Source organism: Mastacembelus armatus, chromosome 19 (genome assembly GCF_900324485.2).
Source record: "Mastacembelus armatus chromosome 19, fMasArm1.2, whole genome shotgun sequence".
Lineage (NCBI taxonomy): Eukaryota > Metazoa > Chordata > Actinopteri > Synbranchiformes > Mastacembelidae > Mastacembelus > Mastacembelus armatus.
In genome coordinates this window covers 16,780,248-16,797,561 of record NC_046651.1, presented here as the reverse complement: position 1 = coordinate 16,797,561, position 17,314 = coordinate 16,780,248, and the positions used below count along the sequence as shown (strand labels likewise).

General features: G+C 41.0%; 1 protein-coding gene across 28 annotated transcripts in view; it reads right to left on the bottom strand.

Annotated features, from left to right (window-relative positions):
* Nucleotides 1-17,314, bottom strand: part of LOC113135227 (ankyrin-3-like) — a 108,853-nt gene that overhangs the window by 90,141 nt on the left and 1,398 nt on the right. The window contains exon 1 of one of the 28 annotated variants that reach the window (XM_026315045.1): nucleotides 13,527-13,556. The exons of the other annotated variants lie outside the window; for them this stretch is intronic. Within the exon in view, the coding sequence (XP_026170830.1) occupies nucleotides 13,527-13,541 (15 nt within the window). The 5' untranslated portion in view covers nucleotides 13,542-13,556. Of the gene's footprint in view, nucleotides 1-13,526; nucleotides 13,557-17,314 lie in introns of those variants that run through there. 28 annotated transcript variants of the gene reach the window in all.

Below are 17,314 nucleotides of genomic sequence, written 5' to 3'. Positions count from 1 at the left end.
TAATCAGTTTGCTTTATAATATATATATAAAATATTGGGGCAGATATTACATAGTTATTTTTGTGTGATATTGGTTGTTTGTGTTGCTATTAAAACATGTCAAATTGCTCTAGAACTACATCAAAATTTGAGCAGAGGGTTGTTGAGTTCACACAAGGTCACTTCTAGACACAGATGCAGCATTGACATTAATATTGTTTGTGTTGGTATTAATATTATATATATTCAGGTCAGAAATGTGGTGTTTGCAACTTTTTGTGCTTTAACTACGTAATGAAACCAATTCATTTATTGTTCATGTGCGCTGTTTTTTTGTGCGTGCCTAATGTGGCAGGGACAAAGGGAAACAGCTGCTTCTTTGATGGTGTCCTGTGAAGGCTCTACACGGGCAGATTGTGTGTCTGTGTGTTTGCTACCTGCACCTTTATCATGACATGATTGATGATGGCATGATTACCTTTAAACATGCACAGTTTCCACTAGTGCCATGCATACACATTCACACACATGCACACAATGATGACGTGCATCTCAGTGTGTGTGGGGAACAGTCTGGGTATTTCCAGCAGGCTACCTGCCAGTACTCTTGGTGTCCTAGTCCAGAAACCCCTTCTGCTTTTCCTCATCATCACTGCACTGGTTCCTCTTCCTTTCATATGGTATCTGTCATTTGTACTCTTCCATCTGCCTGTAGTGCAGGCAATTAACCCTTAGAGTAACATCTGACTGACGCATGTTGTGTCAGAAATCACTTCTCTCCTCCTCAGAGTCATGACTCAGTCAAACTGGGTGGCAGAGATTAATGTAGTGACTCCAGGGCAAGATTACACTTTGTGTTTACATTGCCCAAAGCATAAAGGGAACCAGTGTGCTAAAACCTTTCTATTCCACATGGAACCAAAAAATAAATAACACTAAATATCACAAATCTCCACAATTTCTGCTAAATTGTTTGACATACTGGGTTAGATGAGAAGATTGATATCACTGTGTATTTCTGAGAGAGAGCCTGAAAAAGATTATCTTAGCACAAAGTCTGGAAACAGGGGGGACCTGCTGGTCTACATGCTGGTCTGCTGGTTATATTAGTGATAAACTTAACCCATCTAAATCATCCCTATATCCCTGGAGACTCATCCACGGTGTGTTGGACTATTTCATTTTTTATACACATAAAGCATCCCAGGACTTTATTATATGGCAGAGTGACAAGTGGAAAAGTACAGGTGAAATAAATAGTCAGGCTGTGGAAGGGAGACTTTATCTGACAGGACTGTGGGAGTACATTTGACAAAAACATGTTGTGAACACTGCAAAACACTCAACCCATCTAACCCTCTGTTCTGTCTCCACAATATACTTCTGCTACGTCAGATTTCTGTCTGTCCTCACTGGTTTACATCTTCATGCTCTCCACTGTGCTGCAAGTAAAAATTTATAGCAACCATATTAAACAGAATTTACAATTTCTGAGAAAACAGAGGAAGAAAACAGAAGGAGAGGCGATAATGGTGGATGTGGGAAAAGAGCTGGACAAAGCATGAGATAGAAAAGAGGGATGACAACACAAGAGACTGAAAATGGAAAATACACATGGGGAGTGAGAACAGGCGTTCGAGGAAAGTGAGTGAACGATGTACAGTGACAAACAGGAAAGAAAAGAGATGGATGTTTCGCACAAAAAGATTACATCACCCTCTGCACACGCCTGTTGCCATGGCTACAGAGTCACATTAGACTAATCATACAAACGTCTGACACCTTCACTTAGCCTTCATCCGAGCTCCATCCCCAAACTCCAGGCTCATCTGGTCATGAGAATGGCAGCCTGTTAGTTCAGCTGGGAAATCTTCATCATAGGGACATGGTTTAATAGAGTCCAATATCCTGATGCACAAACTGTCTATCATTTCAATATTTCTGAAGTCATGTCTGTAGTAAAAAACAAAAAAATAAAAAAAAAAAATCTTTAAGTTTTGCAGTTTCTGTTTCATTAATTAATTAAGCAAAAATTTCATGTTACGTTTTAAGCTTGTTTAACTAAAAACAAACAAACAAACGCAGCTTTAAATGATATTTAGAGGCATGTGGTGCTAAGCTCAGACATGACTTCACATGGAAAAAACTAAGCTTACACAATAATCTGTTTATCATCACATGATGCCTGATATTTAGCTTGTAATCTACTGCAGGATCCGAAACTCGCCCCGTTGGGAACCAGCTCTGTGGCAAGAAGAAACTGTACTGCTGGTCTAGGTGCTGAACAGTTCTCTATAGCTGACACTGTGTGAGATTTTCTGCAAACATGGCTCCTTCTGAGCGTACCGCTGCTTAGTCAGTCCCAACATTAAGTTAATTCACAGCACTTCTGCTCTTTTTACATTTCGCTGGCATGAAGTAATACTAGAGGAAGCTTTCTCTCAGTAATTCTTCTATTCACAGACGGGGTTTCTTATATTTATACCTGCCACGCTGGCTCTACATATCGAGAGAAGATCCAAATTGAAGCTGCATGTTTGTTTTTAATATACTGAAATGTTCATTGGGAATAAGCCATGAAAATGACTACTAGCTCGATATATTCACGACTGTGCAGAAAAGTACTCACGCAAAAACTAAATTCCATTTTAAAGCCGATGTAACTTAACCCCTTCTTGTCTGGATCCAAACCACTAACCAAACAGAGTGAACATTTTCCTTTCAAAACAATGATGTCCAAAGTAAAGTGACCCTGCACAGACACCAGTAAAGTATAACAGCTGGATAACTAACCTGACACAGGAAAAAAAAGAAAAAAAAAAAGACAGTTAAGTGATTATAACATTTGTGTAATTAGAAATCAATGTTGTACTGATTTCCTTTCTTGCTGAGGATTAGGGGTTGATAAAAGCATAGATCTTAGAGAAAAAAGATCTGCAGTCCTGGGCCCCAGTCAACTGCTGAGTAAAGCAAACACAGCAATGTACATTTGGAACTGAAATATCGCATCCAGGCCAATAAGTGTTCACATCTCCCTGCGTTTAGTTCACTTCATCATCTCCTATGAACTCTATATATATATATATATATGTGTGTGTGTGTGTGTGTGTGTGTGTGTGTAAATAAGAAAGGGGGGGGTTAAAGGAGAGACATGTACATTGAACAAGTCATGCTAACAGAGCAGAGCTTCATCCTGTTCCTGTGAAGTGTGAGAAATGGAGCCAAGCGCAGCATTCTGCTCCATGGCTGCCTCAGCAAAAACACAATATGTTGGCGCTAAAGGACCTTGTTGGCAGCAACTCTCACCCCAAAGAATATCATCCGCTTCATTATACTGTATGCTGCTTATTTGGCTAGAATACCTACCCAGACAATAAATCTGGGAGGGGGCTGAAAATCACGGCATGATGAATAGGATTGCAGTATACTGTGGTTTAAAGCTACTCCTGCTTTGCTTTGTCCCCTTCTCTTATCATCACTTCAACAACTGTTTGCTGGAACATCAAAATGAAAGTAGGACCATCCTACTCCATACTTATCTAAAAGTCTTGTTTTCATATGTGGCTTTTCCATCTGTTAGTGAAAATGGATTTAAGGGCACTAAGCCTACTCAGCAGACGAAACTACAACAGTCACATTGTCGAGCGAGTGCTTGGATTAGGCTCTTGACCTTTCATGTGTATTATTCCAGCTACTGTGACCTTTCTGACAAAAAAGAATCCTTATCCATTAAAATAATGTTTTCAAAAGGTAGAAAATGGTACCCTGATATTTCGACTTATCTGTCAGTACTGTAGGGCACTCCTTATTTTACTAAAATAGACTAAAATCATAGACTGAACTCATCAGGCTACTTGAAAATCAAAAACCTAAATCCTTCTTAGACCAATTTCACTAATCTGCTGATAAAAATCAGTAAGAGGCCGTCTGGTACCTGTAGCGCCCCCTGGTGCTGCTAAATACTTCCCAAGTTTCCACACTGGTCCCACACCATGCCACAGTGTGACTTGAGTATAACATTGCTGACTTTCTGTTCAAGCCAGCAGAATTTTAGAATGGACATCCCACGAGTTAGTGTTACACTTTGCAACCAACACTTCCGGCTTTCAGAGAAGATCCTGCAACATGGCACCCATAGTACGACCTGGCCAAACTCTCAGTGGCTCGTACTAGTGCCTGAGGACTTATCGGGTTTCTCTGGCAGCGTAGGAATGATGAACTGTACAGGAGGGCAGCCAGATCCATGAACTCAAAATGCTGTGGACCGGGCATTCCAGCTGGGATTACACCCTGGTATAGAGTAACCTGTCTGACTCCACCCAGCACCACCCTCTGGAGGAGGTGGAAACTCAGTCCAAAATGGAAACTCTCATCTTGCCTGTAAACATCATAAACAAGCTTATGGTTCAGCTGTAGGCTTACTGAATATGACTTCAGTCTATTTTCATGTTCATGACACACACAAGTTAATGTATAAGTGGCAGCAGTTCATTTCTATAATGCTGGGTGACAAATTAAAGGACAAATCTGACTAAAACACATGACAAAAAGGTTAACAATGCTTGGAGTATGAAAATCTTATGCTACAGGTAACCAGATTTTAGACCAAGTCATTAGACTTCCAAAGGACTATCCAAATGGGATCATGAAAGAAATCACCATCTAGGAAATATTAGTGTGTGTGCCTATTTATTAGACATGGAAGACTGTGGATTTTGTCCTTGGCACCTAAAGTATTTTTTCGGCCTGTTCTCTAATGACTATAGGTATGTTACCTGCACCCCTCAAAAAACAACAACAAAGAAAAGCGTTTAAAGACTTGTCCCTGCATGTAAAGAGGAACACCTGCATCGATCTGAAATGACAAATTCTGATAACAGCCAACAACGCTGACTACTTTCTGACTTTTTTAAAATCAGATTGCCAGTGTGCTGAAGCTACCACTTCATGTCTATTGAAAGCATTGACAGTATTGACATTGGAGAGGGTGTGGGCTGAAAATGACTGAATGTGGGCAGTCATGTTACATAAGCAACAGTCCACTTCTCTTACTAAAACAGCACGAAAACACTGACATGTCATGCATATATATGCTGCTCACCTGCCTCTAACTAATGGGATGTTTTATTGAAACGCATCTGTCATTATTAGAAGCCAGAGACCTGCTGTTAGCTGATAACTCCAGGAAACACTGCTAATATCATAATACATTAGGGTTTTTTTTTTTATTCTAATTAGCAGCACTAGTGGTTACTAGGCAGCTATTAAAATAGCTTTCATCCATTTTTTTGGACGGTCAAGCAATAATGTTGGACAAACAGAAAAGGTTTGGCATCAGGGTGCACATCCACACCCTGCTGAGGTATTGCTCGGTATACTTGTGTTGCTCCACAAGATCCCGTGTCAACACCTTCCAGTTTCCCCACCTCAGCTGCAAAACTCAGCCAGTCTTTAAGTAACACAGTAAAAATGTAAAATGCATACCAGGCCTGTGTATGTGTGGACATCCTGGACACTCATACACACACAGATCAAGTTTGACAGCCCACAGGATTTTGTTTTCATTCTCCATGAACATGCACCGACTGTGGCACTGCACACTTGATATATCATGCAGAGCTGTGTGCAGTTTGTCTACCTGATGACTAACTTCCACAGCTCCACACTGGTTCTCTCACTGCCTCGCTCTCCCAGCGGGTCTTTGGTTGTCATAGTTACATCCATTAACACACCTGCTAAGCTTTTAGGCCCCCCTTGTGTCTTTCTTTCTCCTTCCCTACCTCCCATTTCTGCTACAGTCACAGGCTCTGACCCCAAAACAAGTCCAATGGCATCTAATAACAGCTAGTTTAGACATATGAGGCCAACGACATCACGGTAAACAAATAAACAAATATGCCAATATGGAGGATGTGTCCCTGTAGGTCAGCTTCTGTGTGTTTTTATGCAGATTTTAATTTTCTTAGAGAGTTATATGACGCAATAAGGAATGGTATATTTTTATCATGGCATTAAAACAGTTTTAATACTTAATTTGGCATTTAGTCAAACTGCAACAGTAAACTGGTTTCATAACAGTCATTCAGCTGAGACAACTGTATGTTTATTGATACATCATGGTCACATCAGCGTTTCTCTCACTGAATATCTCCTCTACTGTCATATTTCTCACCCTAAAAACACTCCCACATACACGCGTTCAATTGTTCCTTTTAGTCATACAGTATGTGATGGTCTCCGGTTACTCATACACATACTTCATGCTGTCAGCCACATCAGCTCTACTGTTCATACTGTGGTTTATTGCCACATATAGAGAGCAGAGGCAACACTTATCAAAGTAAAACGTGTTGTTCTTCTTTTCTTTTTGCTCAGATTACTTTCTGTTCTCCTGATCGTTCTACTTATCCTGTCGACTTATTCCATTTCCCTCCACTTTCTGCCCACACTTTCTTCTGCTTTTACTTCATTCGTCTTTTTCACCTGCCTCCCTCCCTGTTCCTTTCTTTACCGCCTGTCTTTTCTCCACAGGATCACAGCGACACAACAGTCACCTCTAATCAGCAGAGACACCGTTATCACTCCAGCTCTTCCTTCACTCTTCACCTCCGTTCTTCCTTTATCCTGCCTCTATTCTCTTTTGTCAATTTCTTCTCATCCAGCTCTTCCTCTACACCCTCTCTGACTCCTCTTCTACTCTGCTCATACTTCAAATACAAAAAGAATCATTAATGCAGCAGCCCAGCATGTGAATAAAAAGTCTGAAAGCCCCGTCCCTTCCAAAGGGCACGGAGCATCAATTTCAAATGGTGTACTAAATCATGTGCACTGTGTCTTGCCTTCTTTGTCTGCCGGGAGAGCCGAAAGCACCTGTTACACTTAAAAAGTAAAGACTGTGGTTTATGTGTATGTGTGTGTGCACAGGGACACAATTAAGAACAGCTGACTAAACATAAGGTTGAATCTTATAGAATAAAGGTTGTTTGCTGTTTTTTACAGCAGTACCCTCTACAAAGAAGCAGACAGTGTGCACACAGGCCGACAGTTTGGACCACACTGTGGGACATTAGAGGACAGCAGTCAAACATCTTAAATTTAATAAAGGCTAGTACACATGAAGCAAACCATGACATACTGTTTTCACTAATTAGTCTTGTTACACATCGCTGAAGTTTTGCATGAGGTTGTGTCAGTGTTGACGCTCTCTGACAAACCGATTTGACAGCAATGACGTTTGACAGAACAGAGACCTGGAGAGTCCAAAACCAGAAGAGGCTATTTTGGCTTGTTAGCAGTGGTACACCATCAACCCTTATTTATTTAACCTCCTGTGGTTTGAAGACAATTGTGCCACAGAATCAATGGTCCACGTTGACCACGTTTACTGTCAGTCTTCATGGACTCTTGAATGAAATGATGCACAGTCCTGAGAAGGCACTGGCCAGGGCAGAAAACAGCCCAGTGTTCTGTAGGTAGAACAGAAAGAACAGTTTGTGCAGTGCTATCATGTTCCCCGCTGGTTAGCTTGTTAGTGTTTACACGGTATCTTATGAACTAGTCCTGCAAGTAGACAATATGTTGCAAATAATTAAATGTTAAAGAACGGGACATTTTGTTGTGGGACTATTAACATATCAGCTTCAAGTCACACAAAGCCCAACCCTGCTCTTTATCCAAAACATGAACCACATTCCTCCTTTAATCCTTTTCTAGCGTCACAAAAACAGATTTTAGACAATAAGAAGATTTTATTCTTCACCAGTGATCACTTTTCCAGATTGTTTTTGATACACACACACACACACACACACACACACACACACACACACACAGACACACAAACTCCACCCACTCAACCAGACAGCCAGCTAATGTAGGACTATAAATCCTAATGACTTTGCTACGGAGAGAAAAACCCATTTTCATCATTGAATGGGCACAGAGAAGGCACGTTCTGCATTAGCATCAAATAATTGTCATATTGGCTCTTTCACGTTCATCGGGAACCAACACAGCTGTTACTTAAAGAACATAGACACAATTGCTCTATATGATGGATAAGTTGGATAACAAGTTGAAATGTGCTGATTCATAGACAGATGTGTTTTTCCCCACACACTCACTATATCCCGCACTTCTCTTTACACTTTCATCTTCTGTACTACTCCTCTTCTCCACCCTTCTAATTTTCATGTCCCTTTTCTCTCAGTCCCTCCTTAGCCTTTTCTAGCTTTGTCATTTTTTACCTCATCACCCCACCCCTTCTCATCCTTTCATTTTCTCTTGGATCTCAGTCTTTTCTTATCCATTTAATCTGGTTAACAGGTGTTTACTGTGGTGCAGAAAGACAATTTGTTTTCAGCTTCATAGGAAATAAAAGAAGAAAATGTTTTGTAAAACAGGTCTGCGGCAAAAAATATCTAGAAATGAATAATGCAGCTTTTACTTTATCTAATCTCTTACACAAGAACACATGGCAAAGCTAAAGTCTCCCACCAACATCATCAAATCTAATGTTTCCTTCTGTGTGCATTATTACAATGGGCTATCTACACACAATGGATGTTATATTCACCATCAATCAGTTGCCATTTTTCATGCAGTGACTGAAGAACAAAACCCAACATATCCATTAGAGTCCCTGCCATGCAAAGATAGTGCTCTGTCATCAAATCTCCAGTCAACAAAGGCTGACAGCAACCACAACAGAAGAGCTGCTCCCCATCAACAAAAGCCACGAATACAAAGGCAAAATATGTGAAATGAAAACATCAAAAGAATCGAATCAATCTCACATTGGAAAATGATTCTATAACTTTTGTGTTATAAATCAAATAAAATCACAGCCCTCATTTTCCTATTTTAAAAATACTAAGAATGAATTGTGCCCCTGAAGCAGCCACACCATGTTGTTCACAAACCCAATCAGGCTTAATGTTTCTTTTACCTTCTTTCCTTTCTTCTTGCGGTGAGCTGACTTCCCCGCAGCTTTGTCTTTAGCCTCGTCGCTCATCGCAGCAGCTGTGAGAGTGCGTGTGTCCCAAACAGCTGTGTCTGAGCCCCGAAAACAGGGTTTTTAATCCAGCATGGATGAGCAGGGAAGAGTGGAGTGGTGGCCACTCTCAGCGTGCACAGAGACCAACTCGGCTCAGCTGCTCACACCCACTTTCACACACAAACACCAACATGCACACACACACACTGTGGCCATGAGGAGAGGATCCAACGGGGCTGGAGCGATGGAGACACACACATTCTCGCACTTTCTCTCGGTCTGTGTGTTTCAGTCTCTCTTTCTCTTTCACACACACTTTGCTTCCACCTGTCCGTGGCTGTGGTTACAGCCCACACACTCCACAAGTGAGAGCAGAGCAGCAACACACTACAGAGCACTGAGTATTAATAGCAATCAATAGCAGCCCATAGGCAGTTGTTTTTCTGTGTGTGTCTGAAAGAGAATATTTCTTCAGCAAGATCAAAAAAAAAAAAAAAGAAAAAGTTTTACTGTAATAAAAATGTGGTTTTGACTTGAAGATGGGAAACTGATTCTTTGTCTACTTACACTTGCTTTGACAATTTAATGAAAATGTCAAATATATCTTCCTTATACCGACCAAATGAAATCTTGTGATTTCATTCATACAGAATAAATAACAATATAAATCAGTGTTGGACTGAAATCCAACCACCATGACCATAAATTTTTAATTTGGCATTTAATCTAATCACAGGGACAGATTCAGGTATTACAGGTGGACAGTCTCAGATCTTACTGTTACAGACACTGACAGCAACAAACACGATCATGTGTTTGTTGAAAAGAGCGATAGAAGAAGTGAGTCAAGGGTCAAGCAGTAAAAATGCCCCAACAGGGCCCAGTCACACCTTCCTCTTCCTCATCAATAATGAAGCAAGAGAAGGAAACCCCTGGTGGCAGATCATGGTGGATTATTGCCTTTTGTGTCAGTGTGTGTGTGTGTTTGTGTGTGTGTGTTGAGTGGATTATGCCAGTGTGAGCCAGTTTGCCCAGTACAATTACAACCAAATCATCCGCTGCACATTTAAGGTTCACATTCAGATATTTAATTATTAATAATCTCCATAGACAAGGGCATCTGCTCCCACTGCAAAGCAACACACACTCACACACACACACACACACACACTCTCACACACACACACCAGCCCAAAAAAACATTAGACGTTTATGCAAACATATAAAATATATAATATCATGGCTTTGGGTCACTGTTTCAGGATCCTTTTTGAACTGAAGAACCCAGTCTGACATCTGGTGGCCACAGCTTGGTATGACAACAATAACAACAACAACCAAAGTCCTCTACATCCTAAAAACCTGCACCAACAGAATGAAACACATGTTCAGCCAGTTCTGAGATTTGAGTAAAAGTGCTATTGATGTAAAATAAGAGTTTGACAGCTATCGTCACAATTTTTCACATAGTTGCACAGTTAATCAGTACTTACCCTGGCAGATGTAACCATCTAGCTCTAATGCATGTAGTTTTTTTTACTGCATTTAGGAGTACTTTAGCATTAGCATCCTCTCTCAAAAAAGTATTAAAACAAGATGCAGCAGAACCAGAGATATAATCATTTCTATGCCAAACATTCTCTTTCTTGTTAAAACCAGGCACCTACATTCCCCAGGGTCACTTTATGAAAATGAATCTTTAACAACCTTAACCTCATCCTGCACGTGTGTCAACATAAAAAAAAAAAAAAAATCAAACAAATCCAGAATCCTCCTGCCACATCCCAGAAAACCACAAGGCCTATCTGTGTTTTTATTTCATTTTAAAGCAGTAAACACAGACGGTGTCTTTAAAAGTACATGAGGCAGGAATAACAAGTTCTTTATACAAAGAGCAACAATAAAACAGCTGCTTTTCATGTTTGAAGTTAAATCGGAGACAGCTAACATTTTAAAAAAAGGGCATAATTTGGCTTCAGAGTTGTGTTCAGCCTGTGGACTCTGTACGCTTTTCTGTTGACATCTACCTCACTCTCTCCAATACGTCTTCTCATCTCTCAGCCTGACTTCAATACAACAGCCCCAATCACACAAACACAATAATGTGCCTCTGAACGGTTGCATCCATGCACCCAGAGGTAATACAATACTTTTATAGCTAATATTCTCTTTCAGTCAGCCATTAAAGGCCTACTTTAGAGAGGGAGTGTCTTCATAATCCTACAGTAAGTGCTTTATAACTGTGAATTATAAAAGGCAGAGAGGAGCGGTGGTTACTGGAGATATGGGTTGGTAAGTGCCAGTGGACCAAAACAATCAGCTCAGTGATGAAACATTCAGTATATGTAGGTTGTTATTTAAATCATCATGGAAATTCTGAGTGTTAGAGACAAAAAGAGATAACCACTTTCTTCCAGTTATGGTTTATGGAGCTTCTCAGCGCGAGAGGAGACAGATGGGCAGGATCAGAGAGGAGACACGGTAAAGACGGGGGCTGTCTGTCTATATTTAGCTACATGTTTATAGTGAGATTTGCATGTTACATTCCTCATCACAGCGACGACGATTCGTGTGCAAGTTGGCAGCAGACAAATCACTGACGTTCTCATGTGTTGACTGTTTTTTCTCAGAGAGGCCGTGAACTTCGACCTCAGAGGCCTTAGACTGATTGCTGGTTTGTGTGTGTGGTTGTGTGGCAGATATAAGTGAACTCAGTAAGTGGTTTAAACTGTCATGGCGAGGAGACACGTGGTTAGTGTAACGAGCGCTTGGAGGCTCTCCAGAATGTTAGGAACCTCAAAGGACTTTATAAACGTATTCAATAACATGTCAAATTCGAAAAAAAAAGAACAAAAGTCACATGATACAATAGTTTGACTCAAGCTTCATGTCGTGCCTTTCAACAGCATGTCAGCAGATTATACATTTTCCATTAAAAAAAATACCTTGATATAAATTTTATTAATTATATATGCTCCTTCCTCACAGAAAAGTCAAAAATCTATGATTATAGATTAAATCTAAATCTATAACTCTACTAGTTCAATGAAAGGTCCAATTTTTAGGTTTTAACTTTCCTATTTTGGTGCAAAAATAGTTCGAGATGTCATAAAATCAAGTTTGCACTTGTGTGTAGCTCAGATTTAAGTTCTTAATTCATTCAGCAGATGGAGGTGAAAACAGCGTTCCAGCATCTGCACATGAATCATCACTCTGCACAGAGCAGCTCAGGGAAAAAACAACGTGCAAAACACATTTTTTTAAATATCACTGAAAACATCTTCATTCATTCTAAACTTATCAAGTCTATCTGTGTAGATTTTCAAGAAATCTATAATCTTACTCACTACGGGGAATTTTACACTAAATCCAAAATGACTCCAGTGCCTGCGCAACCAATGGACTTGTGTCTGCTTGTCTGAGTGGGTGTTATCAACACCAAGCACTCCATTACCAGTGCTGGTAAAAGACAAACTCTGATAGACGATAAAAGGCCTTTACATAAACGAGTACAAACTGGGCCAGAGGCTGTGGGATCCTCCCGACTGTTAAACTCTAAAACTGACATCTCTCCTTCTCTGTTGGTGTCCTCCACACTTTTCTTCCAACTAACTAGCAGAGAGCAGCCCAAAGCAAAGCCACTTGTCACAATTCAAAGGATCCACTGTAAAATTTGTTCACCACTTAGACTTCTACTGAACAATGGTGCACGCAAGCGATACCACAACTACGACATTCAAAGGTCATCAGTGAGTTTGGGTTGCTCTAACGAATTATTTCTTCACAGAGATCAGTTTTATGTTCATCTGCATTCACGTATTCCGTCTTCTGATGAATAGTGGAGGGAATTATGTGCATGTGAGCCTGCAAACACGGGTGCTGTTCTGCAGAGAGGCCTGTGATTTGTGTGTGAGTGTTTCCAAGAGAGAAAGCGTAACCAGCCACTGGCTCGTAGTGACACAAATGCTGATTTGAGCTAATGAGCTTCAACCTGAAGAAGACGACCAGACTTGTCCTTGGTTATACTGTAACTCACCAGCCTGGGATGTTCTTTGCAATAAAGTAATAACCGTACGTTGTACCTGTGACTGGATTTGCATGTGCAGGTGACACATCCATTTTTATTCTGCACATTCCTTTGATTTGTTTCCTTGATTACACAGGTGTCAACTTGTTGCAGGCAACACATGCAGATTGTGAAAACCTAATGCAATAAACAACAGACAAAGTAACAGCACAGTCAGAACAATCCAGGTCAAATGAGTCTTTCTACTTAAAAAGAGCTGGTGAAGACAAATACTGTGGAAGCTCTCAGAGGAAACACCTTGCTCCATGTGATGTGATCATCAGATCTGAAAGTCTGTAATAAATTTTAATAGTTAAAGACAAAATGAGCCATACTGATGAAATCATGCTGTGCCTGCAAACTGTCAGCTCTGTGCTTTCACTATTTTCGACAAACATTCCTAGATGTCAGGCATCCAGAGACCTGATAAGATCAGTGTTTCATGTAAACAATGCAAATGAAAACAGCTTATTTTCCTGTACTCACATCAAGTATCTGCATTTCCTGTAATCTGCGAGTCTACTATCTGTCTTTTCTTTCAGCTCCTCTTCACGTCCGTTTATATTTCTCTCCTGTCATCGTACCACGCTCACCGCCCTCTGTCTCCTCCAGTCCCAAAGCAAATATCAGCTTCACAGTATCGTTTAAACATTACAAACCTTGACTGTCCAAATATGTGAGCAGGGAAACACGGCTGTGCTGCAAACGTACCCCAGGCGTCAGTGATACTTCATGCACATTAATGTCTGTGGATTGGAGTGTTGATAATGACCAGTCAGGAGGAAATTAGCCTGAATTCATACGGTGCCATGACAAGAGATGACTCCCTAAGGTAACAACCATAATGTGGCATGATTTTTCCATGACAACCGAATAAACCGGGACTGCACATCAATCCATGTGAACTTCCTCTTCGGCTCTAGTTCTTAAACAACTTCATCTTCTACAAATTATGTTTATCTGTGAGCTAAATTTCCTGGAAACGTAATCGCAGCCAGATAATGTTTTCTATTAGTCTAATCAGAAAACTTTAATAATGTACATATTTGGCAATTTGTTGATCAAATGTCCACTGACAGTGTTATTTTTTTCTGCTGAATAGAAAAATCTTGCACTACAGTATTAGACACTGAGGGTTGAAGGTCTACACGATTATAAAGTTTGCCTGGTCCAAAAACTTGCTGTGTTTGCAGGTTGGAAGCCAGCAGCCCATGTCGCTGAACTAGCAACTCCCACTGGTTTGTCTGGGAACAAGCACAGTGGGGAAGAAACTTTGGGGAGTGACAGTGATATAGTTTCCAGAAAACACAAGCCAATTTTATTGATGCACAATCCAAACCACTGGATCTTTAGGGCCCAGATATGGATGATTTTACACAGACTGTCCACTGGAAACTACTGATCCACATTGTATCAGCGGTATTTTATCTGATATTTTATAATTGGCCCACATCAGCTCAGATGGCAACACTCAGCATACTTAGGGAAGGTTCTAATTTCACACGGACAAGTAGGAATCCCTCACCCACACACACGACTACTGAAAAAGAGCAGACACACAAACACCAGTGACAAAGAGACGAACTTTCCATCCTCCCTTTATTTACAATCCGTCTTTGTCTCGGGCCCAGCGCACTCACACAATGCTAATTGGCAGCGAAAAGGCCACGGTTCCACGCCTAAAATGGTCTCATCGCCAACCCCAGTGAGCTGCACGGTGACAGGAGCAGAGCCGGGGGGTTGGATCCCAACTCGCTTTCTACCACCAAGCTGCTTCCCCTGCCCTGACTTCAGTCGTCATTTCATCACAGAGTCATCTGCGTTTGAAGCCTTCTCTAGCTTATTATTCAGACCAGGCCTCTTCACCAGATACTGTAAACAGATTTGGTGCCTTTGTGCCTGGTATCATCAGCTTATTTAGCAGTTTTTTCAAGGTGCTGGGGCCTGGATGATTCATTGTTGTTAGTTCGAGGTAGAAGGTTGTGGTTGACATTTTTGAAGGAGGTTGTGTAATATTTCAAATGTCCAATTTTATTCCTTCTAATTAGAATACATCACAAATACACTGCAAAGCAAAGTAAACACATCAGTAATGTTGTCTAATGGAGAGAAACTTCATGCCAAACAATTATCCTTATTGTTAACGCCGACAAGTTGACCCATTCACAAACATATAACACAAGCAGAGACTACACCCTACTATACAACAGCCTGGTGTCCCTCAGTGCCGTCACCCTGTCTGTACTGTTTGTATATCCTCAGTATTACTGCTCATACACTGGTCCTCATTCATCCATCCATCATGCAGATGCACAGTCGGTAACGGAGCTTTGTCAGTTGTGGTGCTGCTAACTCGTGACTGAAAATGTTTAGTTACCACTTAAATTCAAAAGTAATGTTGACTGACAACATATCAGGTCTGTTGAAGTTGAAGCTACCTGCGACCTGATCCAACCTGAGCCCAGAGCTCAGAAAACACTGCAGTGACTAGACTTGTCATCTCAGCATCACCAGTGGAGGTAATATATAAACATAAACACTAAGCAGCAGTTGCTTAAAATGCAAATAGCATGAATCCAAACACACAACTTTCAGCTGGTTAAAGACAAATGAGATTCAACTGTTAAGTGTGTAAAGACAAACACTAAGTAAATATCCCAATAAGACTTCATCTGGCATTTTTCCCTCTGTCTGTGGGTCCTTGTCACATGCTGCCATTCACAGGCTCTGCTCCGTCTCACCATGGCCTTGCTGTGTATCTGTCTCAGCTAGTCACAGACCAGCACACACACAGACACACACACACAGACAGGGATGTCCACGTAAAGGTAATCTCAGAAAACAGACATGTTTGCAATCACATGCTAAGCAGACACATTCACACTGAAGTGTGAATAACCTGACAGTGCTAACCCTAACCCTGGTTTGTTCACGGCTCAGGATGCACATTACAGAGACATTATTACAGCAGCGGTCTGGTCTGATGCTACGACAATTCACGAGTCATCTTCTCCACAAACAAACACCATGACCTCAGTTGTGTTGAGGTCATGTTTACTCATTACAATACCCTGCACTAAAAGCCAGAGCGCGTGAATCAGTAAGCCCCCACCAAAGCCGACCCAGTACAGCACACTGAGTCAGCTGAACGAGACGTTTCTCCTCACACACGGACAATGAGAAGCCTCATGTGGTACACAGTAAATTAATACCGAAGCTAAAATCATTAAGCTGACTAGGCTAACCAGTTGTTACTGATTATATTATAAAGCTGCATATGTTGGTGTTTGCTGAGCCGAGATGCACCAAGAAACACCAGTAAACAAACAAATAACACAATACTGTAACGATGCCCATCATTGGTCCAGAACTTAAAATGACCCGTTTTGATAAGAAAACTGAAAATACTGCATTTTATTTACCGTGACATAAAAGGTGAAACCAGAACCAGCAAAAATGTTCCATTTATTTTGTGTTAACGGTCTCACTGGACTGCCATTAGCCAAACCCTGAACGTAAATATTTACCACTGAGGACTAACCACTGATCAGCAACAACTTCATTCATCTTAAAAGGCACAAACATGTGTTTATAGTTAGATCACAAGAAGATTCACTTCATTTCTTTTAAAAACATCGATGCTGTGTCTTTTATTCCTGTCAGACCGGCTGCAGGGACACACACAGCTCTGCAGCGTCCAGGTGCAGTGTATCTCACTGTGTTTGCTCTGCCACAATAAACTTCCTGCAGTGTCCTGACAACAGGCAGTTATTCCTACTACTGAGAAACTGAACCGCCTTCATTTTCCCATTACAATCTGTGGTCAACCATTAATGGACAAACAGGAAGAACCACAGACAGACAGGCGCACAAACAGGCTGACGAACGCACAGATCAGCAGGCAAAAACAGGGAGGACAGCTACAAGAGACAGACATCAGTCCTTTGGGGGTTCCATAAAATGCTCCCTTAATTTTCATCTTTATCTAAACCACAGGTTCAGATGGAAGAGAAGGCAAAACACTGCAGGTTAACTGCAACGTTGATGCGTCTTTTACTTGCTCACAGCCCCAGAATCCTGACAAGCGCTCTGAATTTTAAAATGCATTTCTGTCTTACCACACTATCTGAGCCTGGACTGGACACACAACTGTCTTTTGTGTATTCATTACACTAACACTGGTGAAATGGCAGAACAAGACACACACGCTTTACTGTCGAGGACGTGTTGAAATTCAAAACTGGCAACGATCTTTTGAGGTTGCTTGATCTGTT